Source organism: Amphiprion ocellaris, chromosome 6 (assembly GCF_022539595.1).
Source record: "Amphiprion ocellaris isolate individual 3 ecotype Okinawa chromosome 6, ASM2253959v1, whole genome shotgun sequence".
NCBI lineage: Eukaryota > Metazoa > Chordata > Actinopteri > Pomacentridae > Amphiprion > Amphiprion ocellaris.
In genome coordinates this window covers 25,861,225-25,877,528 of record NC_072771.1, presented here as the reverse complement: position 1 = coordinate 25,877,528, position 16,304 = coordinate 25,861,225, and the positions used below count along the sequence as shown (strand labels likewise).

Genomic DNA, 16,304 nt, shown 5'->3' with positions numbered 1-16,304 from the left:
TGGGTGCCGATCAAAGATGATATGTTCAGGAAGATGGAGCACTCCGTCACCTTACAGAGGGCTCCACCATTCATGAGCCTAGTCCTGAAATCTAGTAATTTTAACTCAAAAGTTGTATTCAGACGCCATCAGTGTCACATGACTTTGTGTGAAGTTCGAGTTATTGTCAAGCTCAGCACGCCCAAACATGGACTTGTGTATTTGCATAATTGTACATGTAGGTGTAGTTAGAATGCATGTATGCGCATATTACTTGGAAAACACATTTAATATACATGTATGTTGAGTTTACTATATGTACTAAGAAAGAGATGGACGTCACATTCAGAAACACTACTAAAATCCATTATGTTGGGTACTAATTTACCCAACATAATAACTGCAGGTTTAAGGTAATTTTCTATATAAATAAAAATAATTCTGCCCCAGGAAATAAGGCTATAACAATTGTGAGAAATTTAAAACAAAACTAACAGTGGTCCATTCAACAAAATTACTTCAGTACAAGTGTAATAAAGTCAGTCATTGTATCTGATTTGAAAAAAAAATAACTAAAAGAAGCAACATCTCCTCTGAGTCATTTTAACTTGTGTCCATCTGAAGAGAAATGATATAAAATTATCAATAAATGTTCACACTAAAGAATAAAAATGAAAAAACGTATCCTTTCTTTAAAGTTGTTTTTACGATCTCTATATAAAAATGCTTGGCAGGTCAATTTCTGAAGGAATTAAGCTCATTTCAGCCCTGACATGAATGTCTTTCTTAAAGAAAGTATAGAATAAAGAAATAAGACCACAGACTTTAAAAGTAACTGCAGTTTCATTTGCAAGTTTGTATGACTGTTAATAGTATCTGAGGATCAGCTTGGCATCAACTTGTTCACTGACTCCTACTAAAAATAGCTAACAATCAACCATACACTGTTAATTTACACATCTGGCCATCTGTGCTCTCAACACACAACAAAATGAAAATGAAAATTCGCATTTAGTTATGGCTACCAGACAAAATAAAACACGAGAAAATACAACCATGTTTACTTCATCCTTTTAGAGCAAACTAAGTAAGACAAAAATAGAAAAAGCCATTTGAACAGCAAGATATGAAAAATAATACAAGAAATCACGATTTTACAAATTTTACAATAAAATTAACAGCTCATGTAACACAACTGCTGCAAAAATCTGGGTCTAACTGGTCAGAGTGCATGCTGTTAGCATATCCATAAAAGGCTCTCCCTCACTATGTTTACAGGTCAAATGTATACAAAGCATAGACATTCACCTTGGTACAAAATAACAGTTAAAAGATCATGCTTGATGTAGATGAAAACAGAAGGTTTTGCTTAAAAAATATCCACATATTGTATTCTTGTGATGTAATCAAAATGCTACAGTTTCATTTTTTCTTTGCCAAACTTCGAGGGGAGCCTTTCAGTAAGTCTCTGATTCTAAGGTAAGTTCCTGTTGCTTCAGCAACTTCAGTGAATTCTGGTGTATCCTCAAATGGAACAATGCCCGCTGCAAACTTGCTCCGATGAGGAACAGCTGTTATCTTCTCCACATTCTTAGGAGAGGCACAATCTCCTGCTGCTTGATTAGAGGAATCTGCATTAGGGCTCTGTGGGTTGTCTTCTGGGCACCTGACTGGATCAGGGCTCTGTGGGCTTTCATCATGGGATTTGACTGCAGGGGAACTCTGAGGGCTGTCATCTTGTGCTTTGACTGCTTCAGGGCTCTGAGGGCTGTCATCTTCAACTTTGATTGGTCCAGGACTCTCACAGAAAGTCTCTTGAACACTCGGTTCCCTTTGATTTTCAGTGCTCTGGCAAGATTCTACAGGTTTCATTGTGTCCATTGCTTCTTTAACTTCCTCTGATTCTGTGTCGCCATGTCCAGGTGTTCCCAGTGCAGGTGCGTCACAGTCACTATTCGTGGCGGTGTCTGCATTTTCTAGAGCTGCCCAGATTAGCCTCTGCTGCTCTTCCAGTTCCTCCAGTGTCAGGTCATCCTCTGTTCCTTCCACAGTCTCATCAACTACCACCCAGTTATGTCCCCGCAGAGCTGGAGAGCCATTAGTGGGTGTGGGTGGAGGAGTACCTTTAGGGAGAGGTGGGCGAGTGGGTGTAGCAGGAGGAGTGCCCTGGGGTAAAGGAGGAGGTGAACTGAAGCCAGGCGAGCCAGGGGGAAGCGGTGGTTGGAACTTGAAGCCATCAGCATTAGGATTATAATAAGGTGTTCCTGGATCTGGGGGAAGAGATAAAATAAAACCTCCCAAAGATTAAAATGTGACGCTTTGACCAAATAAAGAGACAGCTGATTCAGTTGATACTGTATATTGTTCTGCATTTTAGCTATGCACAGGAACAGAACATCTGTTTTTAGAACATGCCAACACTGTAAAAAACTGTTTTGTTTATTTTATCAAGTCATAAAAACAAGAGTTCAGTGGAGTTACAGCTTTAGATGAAGAAAATTAGACATTACTGTTAGCTAGCTTTGAAACATAAACTTATGTTACAGTAAATTGTGAGGGAGATTTAAGACAAGGTGCCAACTACAAAAAATTGACAAAGATTAACAGTTACCTGATTCAATATCCATATCTGAGCTCCTGTCTGAATTGCGATCAGGACTTGACCTAGTCTTCTTCCTATGCTGTGGAGATGAGTCGGTGTCATGTCGTCTCTTGTTGCTGGTGGCACCAGGCTGTTACAAAGGAAGAATGACATGCAATGAGACTATTTAAATACTCTCACCAAAATACAGTCAACATACGCCCTCTCTTTGTTAGTGCAAGAAAAATAATAGAGTACTAATGTAAAAATCCAGAGTGTAAAACGGCAGAGGACTGCACATTCAGATCAGTATGATGATTTGCTGTCTAAATGGGATCATGAAGAATGGGCTGTGTAGACAGCACAAATTGATATACAGGAGCAAAGCAGCACAAAGACTGACAAGAGTGAAGTTCATAGTTGAAAAGGGTAATTGCTGCAATATGTGTTGTGAGGTTAAAATAATCTGAAAACAATAAAGCAGAGTGCCATCACAGAGAATGGGCACTGATCTGATAAGTAGTACATGAGGTGTTTTCTCATGTGTTGATATGTGACACCCAGAAAGTTTGGTTAAAAGCTAGGAAGTTGTTGTTACAGGAAACCAGGAAAGAGTTGCGGCTTCCATGTTTTGAGAGGTAAGTCCAACCACTTAAAGACTTCAAGACAAATACCATTGGAAAGTTGTTGGACAGGTAGGCTGCATAGTTCTGCTTCATGTGGCTGCTCTGCATTGGAACTGAACCATACTGCATGAACTCCTGGAGGGTAGAAAAAAGAAAAATGCACAATTGTCAGAAAAAATGTCCTGCCACCAAACCTGACAGCAATTTCCTACTTGAAAGCTGTGTACTGCATTCAAGATGCCAACTCCTGGTGATACACAACATTATCAGTTTAAACTGACTCCACATTGCAGTATTTAAACACATGCCTTGTCTTCATTTTGGTTTACAAAAATAAACAAAACAAAGTAACACCACATAAATTGTGACACATTCAAGCAAAAATGTTTTGAGGAAATGTTGTGACATACATCTTTCATTTTGTGTGGTGCAGGTACATTGAAGCCTGGGAAATCCACCAGTTTGGAAACATCATAGGAAGTACTGTTGTCTGTAACACTGCCATCATTTGACACTGCAAATGAGAAAAAAAAACACAGTCCAACTTCTGTAACTTTTAGACACATTTTTCTGTTTTCCAGTAGTTTTAAAAAATGAAAATCACTGAGACTATGCAGTTTTTCATCTCAAAACTTACCATTTCCATCATACAGTGATAAGCCAGAGTTTTCCATTTCTGCCTCTTTGAGCCAACCTGGTGGGTAGCCAAGCTGCCTCATGCGATAAATAAGAGGAGGCAGGGTGTTGCCATCAATTCCCAGTGCTGTCAACAGCTCCTCACTGTTCAAAGCACAACATCATAAAAAAAATTACATAATCAACATGTACTTTTACCTGTTCCATTAGTGACAGGATGTGATTAATTTGTTATTATGGTGTACAAAACAACAATACTACCTCATGACCCCAGGCTTGTATTTAGCAAACCGTTCCTCCACTTCATCAGCATGGTATCGCTGGTTACTCTGCATGGCCTGGTTGTTGTTCTGATTAAACTCCTTTCTTCTCTCATTAATTGCAGCCATATCTTTAGGCTAGAAAGGTTACAATGCATAAATGTAGTAAATCAACTTCAGACCTTTCTTTTGTGTTTATTTGGGTTAATCAATATATCATTAATGGTACCTTGGGACAGTCTCTCATCTGATGAGTACCTGAACCACAGTTGAAACACATCGACTTGGGTCTACAATGAACAGATCAGTGACAGAGTCATTAAATTATAACATACCACACAGCAAATGCACAAAGTGAGTTATAAATAGATGTAAATTAAATGAAGCTTGCTATAATAATTCCAGTAATACCTTTTGTCCTTCATTTCTATTTCCTGTCCATCAGTTCCAATCACTTGGTTAAAAACCTGGTGATAGCTTTTCAACAATTCAGGAAGTTATATTACATTTGTATACACAGCAGTATAATCATATCAAGTTAAACTTTTTCATTTAAGTCCTACTTAAGCGATGGCCATTTCAAAATAAGCACAGACATCTGAAAATAAAGACACCTTTGCAAAAAAACAAAAAAGTCTCCCTTAACAAACCTGATCTGACAAACTACATTGTTGCTTAAGGAGTAAATGGTTGATGAGGTGTGATTTATTCATTTTAAAGATACGTTGGAACATCCCATCCATCTGTCATCTGAGGGTTTTCATTCACCAGAGGTTGTCCAAGTTTATCAACGCTGAAAGTTGTGAAATACAAGACACTTCCAACAACCTAAGACAGAAAAATAACGACATCAGTTATTCATATTAATAAATATAGCATGCACAATATTTCAAAACATTGCATTAATTTTTTCAGGAAACAGGAACCTCTGCTGTTCACTGAGAAAAAAAGAGTACACTCACTTTAAATGCTTCTGTTGTTGTTCTCACACTACTAGAAGACAACTTCTGCGGATCGTCATCCATAGCAAAAGCCGAACTCTTTGTACAGGACGGAAAATATTCTTTTTAAAAAGAAGAATCATGACAGTCTTGACATTAATCCCAATAAAATACATTCTAGGTAAATACCTGAGGTTTCATATGAAAGGACGATTTCTTTTTTTCATTGCCTGGTTTGTGGTGCTTCAAAATCACACTGCAGATGCAATCTTCAATTTCTTGGCGACACTGCCTAGCAGAGAAACAATCATCACAGCATTCAGTTTATGATCATCATGTAAATTCAAAGCTGAGGTGCTCACAAAAGCCATTCATAGGCTGTGATTTTGTTTCATTGGTCAGAGTGTAAAAATTTTAGAAAGTGCCGTCATGAAAAAAAAAACAACACTAACATTATCCAAAATGTTAACACTTTTAAACTCGTCTTTGCAAAACAGATACCACAAATCCTGTGCATACAAAGGCGTGCAGATACACCAGCTGAAATAATATAATGCAAAAATATTACTTACTTTGAGATAAGGTTGTTGGCGTAAAGTATCTGAAGAACGGGCCCGTCCATGTTGACATCTTCAACTGTAACGCCGCTGTAAAATCAACGCATTGGGCATTGTGTGAACAATTTCGTTTTCTTTCAAGTTAGCATCAGAGAGTGTCTGTTGGTTACCTTGGTCGTGTCAGGATGTTTAGCTTCCTTCGTAATACTTTATGTGGTCTCTATGTTAAGAAAACAGACAGAAATGCTGCAAAGAAAGACATCAGCAGACAGTTGCGGGTTGTCTGCTTTCTGTTTTGACGGGAGGTTCACTGAGCTAGCAGACGTTAGCTAGTGCCACAGCGCTAGCAACACAGCTCAACTGACAGAAGGATATTCTCCTCAGAGAGTCTCTGAATGTAGTCGTCGCACTCCTCCAGCCTGTTCCGCAGCTGGCTCGTCTCCCCCTGGTCTTCTCCATCTTCCGTGAAGCGAATGTGCGTCGGGAGCGGCGGTGCAGAGTCATCAAGCTGCTGGAAGAGCTCACTATCCCCAAAATCTACCTCAGCCATTTTTCACACAGCTCCGCGGTGCAAGACGGGAGTTCAGAGGTCAAAGCAACGTATCTTCTCATTCATTGGTTCTCCTGCGGTTACGTGTGATGGGAAGATTTAGCTATTTTTATGCCCACAATACAGCATTGCAGGTTAGGTAAAAAATTAGAAAATGAGTCAAAACACCTCCCAAACTACAACAGGAAGCTGCATATATTTCGCATGTTTCGGCTTTTTGTATGTAATTCTGTTCGCTACATTTAAAAGTGTCATGTTGAAGACGGATTTTCTTAGTCTGTCAGGCATCGCTCAGGGTTTAATCGTTCCTTTCTCACTGTCTAGCTGATGCGGTTCGGTATGTTGTAGCCGTTTGATTTCATTACTTTCGATGTTTTAGCGAATGTTTCTGCCCTTTTACAGAACAAAACACCGTTGTGACTGAGTGGAAGGCTTCGTTTGCTTTCAGCAATGTCAAGTTGCTCGACTGTCCACCTAAGTTTACCGCAGTGGGACGGTGGCTCCCGAAAAATCCGCTTTATTTACTTGGTGAATGTAACATCGTTTAGGCTGACTGACTGTCCCAACAAGGTGAGTCGCTTACAAAGATATTTTTGGACTGATAGCTGAAAAAAAAGTTGGCAGTTTTTTTGTTTAGAATCATATTTTTTATACTACCTGAAACCCGCTAGAGAGTGCTATATCATTATCATCGGTATTAGTTCTTCAATATCAAAAGTAACCAAGTCCATTTACTCAAGTACTATAATGTGGTACAATTTTGAGGTGCTTGTACTTTATTAGAGTATTTCCATCTTTTTGCTGCCTGCTTCTACTCCATTGCAATTCAGAGGCAAATATTGCATCATTTACTCCTCTACATTCAGATTTATTCCACTAAATAAAACCAACAAATAAATTATGATGTATTTTTTTATTTTTGAAAAGTCTCAGTGGGGTCTTATTATTAAAGACAAATTTACAAAACACCTAGCAGTTGATGACATAATTTTAAAAAAAGCTTTACCTTCACCAGCTGAAACATCAGTGACAAGTGACAAACACACTGACAGTTATGTCAGTAATATCATATACATTATTCTGAAGTGAACCATGCTGCCTAATGAGCATTGGCACTTTTGGTTATTTATGTGTTTTTGATGTTAACACGTGTACTTTATCTAAGTAAAATTTTGAATGCATGCCTTTTGTTGCAGAGTATTTCTACATTGTGGTCTCATCAAGATCTGAGTACTTCTTCCACTGTTGCAGTCACAAACCCCTTAATTGTACATAGAAAAATGCTGATAAATGTATAATTTATCCAAACAAAATGGTTTTGTAATGTAGAGTTACATGCAGTTACATACATATAATCCATATATGTAACTGCTTTTCCTGATCTGTTTTTTTTTTCTTTTTCCTTCTTTTGTTTTTGTTTGGACCTGTTCCAGTGTTTCATATCTATATAAGTATATTTGAATTGTCTTGTTATTATAAACTGTGACATTCTACATTCTCTGAAATGGTGTGCTGTCTTGGCCAGGTCTCCCTCAGAAGAGATTTTAATCTCAAGGGACTTCGTGGCAAAATAAAGGTTAAATAAATACAATTGAAATAGTAATTTTTCAATAGTACTCAATGTGTCATTGTTTTGCATTGTAATTTACACAACTGCTATTCATACACATACTAACCTAGGTTTCTATTTTGTATAAAATCAGACCATTTCCTAGTTTGTCAACTTGTATTATTGTAAGACTGAACAATGATGTGGCTCCATTTTCTCTGTTTCAGGGTCCAGTGATTCCTCTCTATTTAGGAGCTGATCTTCTGTCCAACACAGACATCCGTACAGAGAACCATCCCCGATATCATGCCAGGTTTGCCAAGAAAGGACTTGCCACAAAAATAAATTTTTCTTCAGGTAAAATATAGAAGATATCACAAATACATGACACTGAGATAAGACATAACACTGGCTTAACACCAATGCCCACACATCTTTCTTGCAGCATTCAGGTTCAATGGGTTGAAAGTGCCTGCTGCAAATAACAGCTTGTGGTTCTACAGCATTCAAGGACTTTTCCGAGTTGCCTTTGAAATCTACAGTAAGCAAGAACAACTTGCAGTGCTGGAGAACTTCCAGGTATATGTGCGTTATGTAAGTCTCTGCATGATTTGTTTTATATATATACCACTGTGTATTTTTACTGTATTACTACTGTCTTTCCCCTGCAGGGCATTTGGAAATCACAGATAAATGACAGCCCTCTGAAAATGAGCTACAGCTTCAGTGTGCAGCTCGATGTTTCAGTGTCCCTCGGCCAGTGTGACACACAATTAAGCAATGAAATGTCACAGTCTGTTTTTTACCAGGCAGACAAGGAAATGGTGGATGTACATGGAGGTGACACAGCTAAAACATCAGAAGATCACGATTACTGTTCTTCCCCAAAGCAGAGTTTGCAAACTGAGCAAAGCCAACCTCTTGTGTCCTCAGTTAGACAAAAATTGCACAGCTTGGACGACCAACTCTCCTCCGACCCTCAAAGCTGCACAGAGCAGCTGGAGACTGTTTTGCTGCTTTTGGAAAACATCAATCAGTACATAAAAGGTAATCTAGAAGAAAAGGATGCGACTGAAACTGTGCTAGCCCTGCTAAAGGCCAAAGACTGGGGCTCTGTATATTCAAGCTCTCTGCTTAGTTGTGTTGGATGCTGGCTTGGACAGCAGTTTCATGCAGCCAACAGCAGCATCAGCCACAAAGTGGAGGGCTTTAAAGTTCAGCATATTGAGCGAATTAGTGACTTGCCACCTGCTGAGGAACTAGCCACAGAGCTCTTCCCTGAAGCCATGCAAACACTGCTGCTTCACTGGATGGGCTTAAGTGAGGAGTCCTCCCTGGAAAAGAGGCACAGCGAATACCCAATCCTGCTCCTCATCCTCGAGTTTGCAAACCATAACCTCATCACTGGTGTAGCTCATGTGCTGTATTCCAGTCTAATATGCAAGTAAGAATGCACTTTGCTACAGGTACCAACAAGAAGACCTGCAATTTACCTTAATGACTTTTAGTGTTCTAAGAAATGTGAATTTCTGTGTAAAAAGTTGCATTTTCTTCTTTGGGTTGGTCTGGTTTTTTTGGCTATACGTCCTACTACTGTCAGGTTTGATAATAACTAGGGCTGGATAGTAATTCAACATGATTAATTAAACATTATGATTGAAATATTTCATCATTAAGTTCATTTTAAAAATTGTAATTTCCTTGGCTTACACTGGGCCTTTGGGTGGTGACTGCACTTGACAGTGAGCATCGTCACACATGCGTTATTCATTTTCCTGTCATTTATGACTATTTGATAACCAACAAAGTAATTAAATGGTCAGAAATAACAGGAAAATTAATGTCCATGGTGCTTGGATAAAATGGAACCACAATGAATAAATCTGGTTAACAAGTTTAATTTTTCTTTTTATTCTTACTTCTTGTCACTTTGGTTCTGTTGATTTTCCATTGGGGCTGACTGAAACCTCTTTGCGGCCTTGCTAAAAATTCCTCCATGCAGGGAAAAACCTTAGAATCGGCATGATTTTTGGCTTCATTTGATATAAAATTGATACTGGAAAATATTATCGTCATATTAGGCATGATATATTCAACTTAAGTAGTTTTACTTAATCCAGGTCTAGCAACACAAACTTCATTTAAACCAGAATACTATTACCCACTCAGACATCCTACAAAATAAAAAAAATAGGTGATGTGATGTATAAAAAGTCACTATCAACACAAAACTAATTTATTTCAAGAACATTTGAAACATATTACTCCCTTCAAGTGCATCTCTATCCATGGCAATCCAGAAGACAATATGTATTATAACCCATGTTTTGTTTTTCCCCAATCAAGAGAAGTGAAACTAAGGATTCTGATAATGCTACATTGACTTCAGATGCCTTTTACTAAATGAATGTAAACAGTGTTCACTTGAACCACATTATATTCAGTTTATGTTCAAACAACAACATATCAATATATATTTGAGTTTAAAAAAAGCTACCACATTATTCAAAACAAATACCTAATTTTCTCCTGCATCAACCAGTGAAAATGATGCTTCCTCTGCAAAGATGTACAGATTAATAAACACTGAGACCAACTCAGCACTTGGCTATTTACATTATGTTCCAATATGCGAGACCTTTGTCTATAAATAAATTACAGATTCAGAGCAACGTCCATGCAAGCTTCAGGGCTAGCGATGAATTGGTAGTCCTATATGATCAGGTGAGTGGCAATGACGGCCAGAGTTTGGCACTAGACAGAATCCATTCCACGTGAGAATGAGGAGGAAAAGCCGAGGCCCATCCCCCTCTGAGTGTGTGTTTGAGACCGAGCCATCTCATACTGTACATCAAGGTTCCTAAACATCTCCTCTTGTTTCTGGAGAGTCTTCAAGCCTTCATCGTTCAGTGGTTTGGAAGCTTCTGCCTCCTCGTCTCCCTGCACACACCAAGAATTCTGCTTAACTCTGACAAGTTACAGCTTCAAAGTGGTAAAATGAACTTAACTTTGGTTAAGTAAAATAACAAATTATACTTACTTTAATACCCATTAGTTTGCGAAATTTCACATTTTGGTCCTTGTTTCCAAAGTTTAGCTTCTCCCATAACTCGGCTGTTTGGGACTTGTCCTTAAAAAATAAAACCAAAATGATGAGGCACTCATGTAGGGATAACCACGAGTAAACTAGATTTCAGAATATCCTTTTTCTTGTTGAAATGATTTTGAAACCAATTTTATGCTATCTATGAATGAAAAGCTGGGTGCAAAGATCATTAGAAGCAGCAAAGTCAAAGCTTACCCCATCTTTCTTTCCCTGCCATAGCATTTTCCTCTTTTTCTCCTGCTCTGCAAACTTCATGGGGTTTACAGCGGAAGGATTATAGTAGCTGGGCACAGCAATACCAGTCTCTGCCAGGGTTTTTGCTTGAAGGGCTGCCATCTGTGCCGCCATGGCAATCTGAGGTGTGACCTGCGTCCCAGAGGCCAGGAGGGCTGCCACGTTGAGGGCAGGGTTTGAGGCAGCTGCTGCAGCAGCAGCAGCCGCTGCAATAGGGGCAGCCACTGAAAACAAAATACAAACCAGAGTAAGTAGCCGATTCTTGACTCAGCAGTCAAGGTTTTAGCACTTTGCACTATGAGCACTTCTCACCTGCAGCTATTTCCTGCTGTTGCTGCTGCTGTTTCTCAAACATTTCCTTCTCTTTCTGCTCCTGTAGTTTCTTGGCTCTCTCTAACCTGAAAAGAAAAAACAAGATTAATTTGCTCAACTGCCTAGAAAGACACATTATGCTCAGTGCATAGTATCTAAAAAGGGCTGAATCTCAAAATCATATAATAATAACAAGTTATTCATCATTTTCTGCTTTTTACCTTTCTCTAACAGAGAGAAGGTACAAAGGGGGAAAACATGAAACAAAGACCCCTAACCAGAATAAAACCATGAATGTTGAAAAGACACCAAAGACACTGGCAGAACCCCGCAGTCAGTACTATTATCTTTTATGTACAACCTCACTATCTGGCAAAGGCAACATGGATAATATATAGTCTTAATTTGAATTTGAAATACAGAAATAAATGTCTCAATTGGGGAAGAATTTATTTCTCTGTCTGGCTCCATTTATCCTACCAAGTGTTTCTTGCCCACTAGTTAACTTTAGAAAATATCAAAGCAATAACACAAAAAGTAAAATTTGACAATGCCTGGCAAAAAAACTCAAGAACCACCAACATTTCCTTGAATCAGCCAGAACAGCCAACCATCTACATTGTAAACGCCCTGTTAGCTGTTGCCTTGCCTTCTGGCCAGGGCCTCCTGTGCATCCATAGCTGTGTTTCGGCCCCGGAAGGCAGGTGGATTAACAGACCTGCTTCGACTCTTTCGGCGCACTTTCTCCGTCCTTTTCTTTCTCTCCCTGGGGGAAGAACCAAAGCAACTCAATAAGCATACAGTTAATAGCATGAAAAATGAAGGACAAAAGTTCTTACACTTCATCACTACAATGCTCTTATTTTAGTTAAGCTCACCTGCTCTTACTGCGACTTCTGCTATGATGACGGTGTTTGGTCCTTGAACCTGAGCGAGACCTAGCCTTCTTCTTCCTGTCCCGACTGCGTGATCGTGATCGCCGTTTGTCCCTACTTCTGCTGTGGTGGCGTCTGAAAGTCACAGTATTCCTCCATCAACATGAATTCAAGAACTTAGTGACATAAATCCAGTGCTACTGTAATTTCATTTTGAGAAATAATTGGAACAGTGTTTATTGTATTAAAAGGATTTACTAAACATTAAAAATGTGTTATGCGTGCACTTTGTTGATAGAACTAACCTCTCTCTTGAGTGTGACCTGGACAAGCTCCGGCCCTTCGACGACTTCCTATCCTTGCGCCTGGATCGCTCCTCTCCATTCTCTACGCAAAGTCTCTCTTGCTCTTGCTGCTCGTCTGTTTTTCTGTGTGATTTTGATGGCTTCTCAGAGTCTCTCTTTCGTGCCTGTTTTAAGAAGAAGTTGTCTCTTTCAGGAAAATAGTGCAACAAAAAGAGTTAGTACCATGGCTTACAGCAGAAGGTATGTCATAAATTTGACAAGTTCAAAAATTCCTTGTCATTTCAAACCCAGTTCCATAGCATGTACAAACATCATTCTCAGAGCATGATTGCAACTGTGGGCATTTCTGTGTATGGACTACTTTGACTGCATCCATTACAAAAAAGTTTAAGGAAACAATCAAACCAGCACATTTGGAATGTCTCACAAATTTTGATAGTGTGCATGCAAACCTTAATATCTGATTCTCAGGAGAAACACTTTAATGAGGTTTATCAATTTAGCAGCAACAATTCAGTGAAACCTAAATGCTTTGAACTCGTACCCACTGAAAAGTTCAAGTAGGGATGGGCATCCACCTGATGTTTTACAACTTCATATGAGAGTCTATTTGGATTAATTTGAAAATTAATTTGATTAATTATGCCCATCCCTAGCTGCAAAAGATGCAAGTTAATTCCAATGTTTCTACTAATAATGTGAGACAAATAGGAGTTTGAATGGCAGATAGTTACCTGTCCCAGTAGTAGGCATATTATTTTGCTATGTCAGCAGGGTCTTCTGTTCAGTCTCTTCGTGCATTAGCACGCTGAGTATGATTTATTATAGAAATGTTATCATGTGATCTACATACAGGATTTAACAAAAAATAAAAGGAAAAAACTACTCTTCACCATCTCATATGGTTATAAATAATGACAGATATCCAAGGACACAAGCTTCCTTTGAAATGTGAGCATAAGACGGGCAAAAAAAGGAGCCTTTCCATGTGAGTAAGGCCATCACCATCTATTTCTGTCATTCTTAACTTTGGCTATTGCAACTTCTGTAACCTAATAAAACATACTCACCTCAACTTAAAGCTAACAACGAATATAACTGCAAAAGGTCTTCAAAATCACATCTAATGTGTTTCTAATCTTAGAAATAAATGTATCAATTACCTCTTTGCTCCTGCTGCGACTTCGTCTGTATTTTCTGTCACCTGAAAACAGCAGAAAGCAGAGTGTTGGCAAATAAGCATTTCAAAACGAGTCCTTTGTTCAAAATTGTCTAAAAAAAATAAGGTCAGGAAGAACACATTTAGACACAACAAATCCACTAAATAGTATGTCATGCAATTAGAGGACCAGATTGTGGTGTAGTGTGCAATGTACTCTTTGCTGTGCACACATTAAATCTGCACTTTTTAAAAGACCATCAGAGGTCAGACTTTGCTCAGTAATTGTAGTTATATGTTGTCATTTATCTTTATGTAAATACATGTTTGCAAAATAACCGCAGTCACCTCACAAACATTCGAACAGTTTAGATATTTGCTTAATCAGTATGCAGTTCTGTTTCTCCATTTTCACTGATTAATTTCATAAACATCTATACTGAGAATAAATTCCATCCCAAGGTTCTAATACTTGAGCCATTTCAGTATTTTCTGGGTACTATTACACAATACTAACGTTTTCTGTCCCTGGAGCGTGACCTTGACCGTGAATGGTGGTGTTTGGAGCTTCTGGGAGATCGGGATGACTCCATACTGTGCTTTTTTCTGTGATGCACGGGGGATCCTGTTCTGGTCAATTCGACAGAGTCGTTATCACTTGCCTGAAACAAAAGTTAAGTAAAATCAGAAACAGAAGCACATCAGAAGTAAATCAGTGCGGTACAGTATGCACATTGAGTAATTCTGTAGTTGTATACACCCCCAAAAGGCAGCGTGAACTATTTTCTTCAGATTATCTCTTGACCCAAAAAAACAAGTTAACATACAACTGAGATTACTTACAGTGACGTTCAAGCACGAATGTAGTATCAGATCATTAAAAATGTAAACATGATTTGCCACACACACTTTAGTCAATCTCCACCATGTTGCTGCATCTCAGATGTCAACCACTCAGTAAAAGTCATGAATTTGCTCATTAGCTTTAGATATCGTTCTTGCATAACTTGCCATTATTATTGTCGCTGAAATCAGTATTCCACTAGAAACAAAACCACCTGCATTGTAGGTAACCTAATCTGTGTGTCAGTAGAAAGCAAAAGCACTTTTTAATGGAAATTTAAGTTTTTAAGTTTCCACCAATGGGTTTGATTTCCACTGTATTTAAAAGTTGGTTTTAGGGCAAGTTGCTAAGAACATTTATTAACAGATCTTAAAAAATATTTAAAGCAATAAATAGCTAATTTATCAATACTGATAATATCAGTTTGTTTCAGCTCTACCAAACATTATTCAAGAAAAACGCCCTATGCTTACAACTAGAGAGCCCACATCCTCAAGTATCCTACTCATTTCAATACACTTGTAATGCACATTTTTTCCCTTTAGTGTATTCTATAACATAAAAATGTTTTGCTTTGCACATTAAGATCACTTGGAAGCACACTGAATTTAATCAAACAGTGACTTGAAAGATATTAAAACTGTTTTTGAAGTATATGTATAGCCTATCTTCACAGGCACATTGTTCAAACCTATTATGTGCTCTATCGAGGGAAAATGATGCTCATGTTGCTCAACACTTTTCATCCCACTGCAGTATACACTTAATATATATTAAAGTTACAAATGTAATAAAACCTGGCATAAAAAAACTGTGACCCCCAAACACAAAACCCAGCGCTTTTAAAATGCCATTAATAGCACTACAAGAGTCCACACACATCTCACAGGTCATCGCAATGTTAAACACGTTTAGCGCTCACTGATTCTTATGTATGGCCACTCTCTTGGCTAAGTCGAAATACGCCATCACGTGGATTTTACCTAATTTACAAAAAGTAAACAGTGACCAAGGCATATCCCACCTACACGAGCTAAATCCGTCTATGTTCGTCATTCAGACTTCCATCACAGCGATTTCAACGTTAGCCAGGGTGCTAAGCTAACTGACGCTAACCGCCATCTTTAAGAATTATATTTTCTGAATTTGATCGTAAACCTACACAAACATTATTACGGGGTCGCTGAATTCGTGTAAGTCTTGGTCCTGGTTATATAATGGTACTTACCGACATAATCCCGAAGCACAATGTATATACGTTAGGGGGTCTTTTTGCAGTCTGTGCAAACGGAGAGGTAGCTCACTGCTAAGGCCGTTGTCTTGCTCAGCTAATTTGATCTGGGTTGCCAGTTTCCACTTCTTTAATCCCCCTAAATGGCGAAAAACTGTTGTTAATACCAGATTGAACGGAGCAAAAAAAGGAGCAGAGACACAGGAATGGTTAAAAAAAACCATAACGAATACTGCAGTTTTTATTGAGTAAAATCAATGATGTTTTAATATATATTCATTACGAGTAACACTCGTTGAACTTTACCTGTCCGGGTGAGGAGATTTGCTCTGATAAACCAGTTTGTCTTACAAACGCTTTGAAAACGTTCCTTGTTAAATAAACAACTGATCGAATATTCTGAAAACATATAAGGAGTCCCGCATGAAAGCAAAAACTGGCATAATCTTAGAACAACTGCCGTAAATGTAGCGGAAGAAAACCTGGCAACACGACAAGGCTCTCCGTACATTCCCACAATGCCCCGCCCGGAACTCTGATTGTATTCTCCCTGAGCTCT

The 16,304-nt window shown here is 38.5% G+C and overlaps 3 protein-coding genes across 6 annotated transcripts; 1 reads left to right on the top strand and 2 right to left on the bottom strand.

Annotated features, from left to right (window-relative positions):
• Window positions 1–1,023: 1,023 nt before the first annotated feature.
• zcchc8 (zinc finger, CCHC domain containing 8) lies at window positions 1,024–6,156 on the bottom strand. The gene is made up of 14 exons (XM_023282385.3): window positions 5,956–6,156; window positions 5,751–5,793; window positions 5,596–5,670; window positions 5,213–5,315; window positions 5,045–5,122; window positions 4,807–4,910; window positions 4,494–4,559; window positions 4,312–4,372; window positions 4,084–4,220; window positions 3,824–3,966; window positions 3,597–3,700; window positions 3,235–3,321; window positions 2,591–2,711; window positions 1,024–2,249 (listed from the first exon to the last, which is right to left on the bottom strand). Exons 1-14 carry the CDS (start codon window positions 6,128–6,130, stop codon window positions 1,402–1,404), a joined length of 2,145 nt encoding a protein of 714 aa, XP_023138153.2. The 5' UTR covers window positions 6,131–6,156; the 3' UTR covers window positions 1,024–1,401.
• A 31-nt stretch (window positions 6,157–6,187) lies between these two features.
• Window positions 6,188–10,280, top strand: si:ch211-110p13.9 (uncharacterized protein LOC562347 homolog). 3 transcript variants are annotated; one of them, XM_055011468.1, is made up of 6 exons: window positions 6,188–6,264; window positions 6,533–6,700; window positions 7,656–7,706; window positions 7,907–8,036; window positions 8,125–8,258; window positions 8,351–10,280. In XM_055011468.1, the coding sequence occupies exons 2-6, from the start codon at window positions 6,581–6,583 to the stop codon at window positions 9,125–9,127; spliced, it is 1,212 nt and encodes a 403-aa protein (XP_054867443.1). In that variant the 5' UTR covers window positions 6,188–6,264; window positions 6,533–6,580; the 3' UTR covers window positions 9,128–10,280. The 3 variants fall into 3 exon arrangements, with proteins under 3 accessions (XP_054867443.1, XP_054867442.1, XP_054867444.1); XM_055011467.1 differs by having other exon boundaries at window positions 6,230–6,349; XM_055011469.1 differs by lacking the exons at window positions 6,188–6,264; window positions 7,656–7,706 and having other exon boundaries at window positions 6,362–6,700.
• rsrc2 (arginine/serine-rich coiled-coil 2) lies at window positions 9,900–16,211 on the bottom strand. 2 transcript variants are annotated; one of them, XM_023282386.3, is made up of 11 exons: window positions 16,052–16,211; window positions 15,743–15,884; window positions 14,188–14,332; window positions 13,675–13,715; window positions 12,512–12,675; window positions 12,210–12,341; window positions 11,981–12,097; window positions 11,332–11,417; window positions 10,981–11,243; window positions 10,720–10,809; window positions 9,900–10,619 (listed from the first exon to the last, which is right to left on the bottom strand). In XM_023282386.3, the coding sequence occupies exons 2-11, from the start codon at window positions 15,746–15,748 to the stop codon at window positions 10,434–10,436; spliced, it is 1,230 nt and encodes a 409-aa protein (XP_023138154.1). In that variant the 5' UTR covers window positions 15,749–15,884; window positions 16,052–16,211; the 3' UTR covers window positions 9,900–10,433. The 2 variants fall into 2 exon arrangements, with proteins under 2 accessions (XP_023138154.1, XP_023138155.1); XM_023282387.3 differs by having other exon boundaries at window positions 12,050–12,097.
• Window positions 16,212–16,304: the final 93 nt, after the last annotated feature.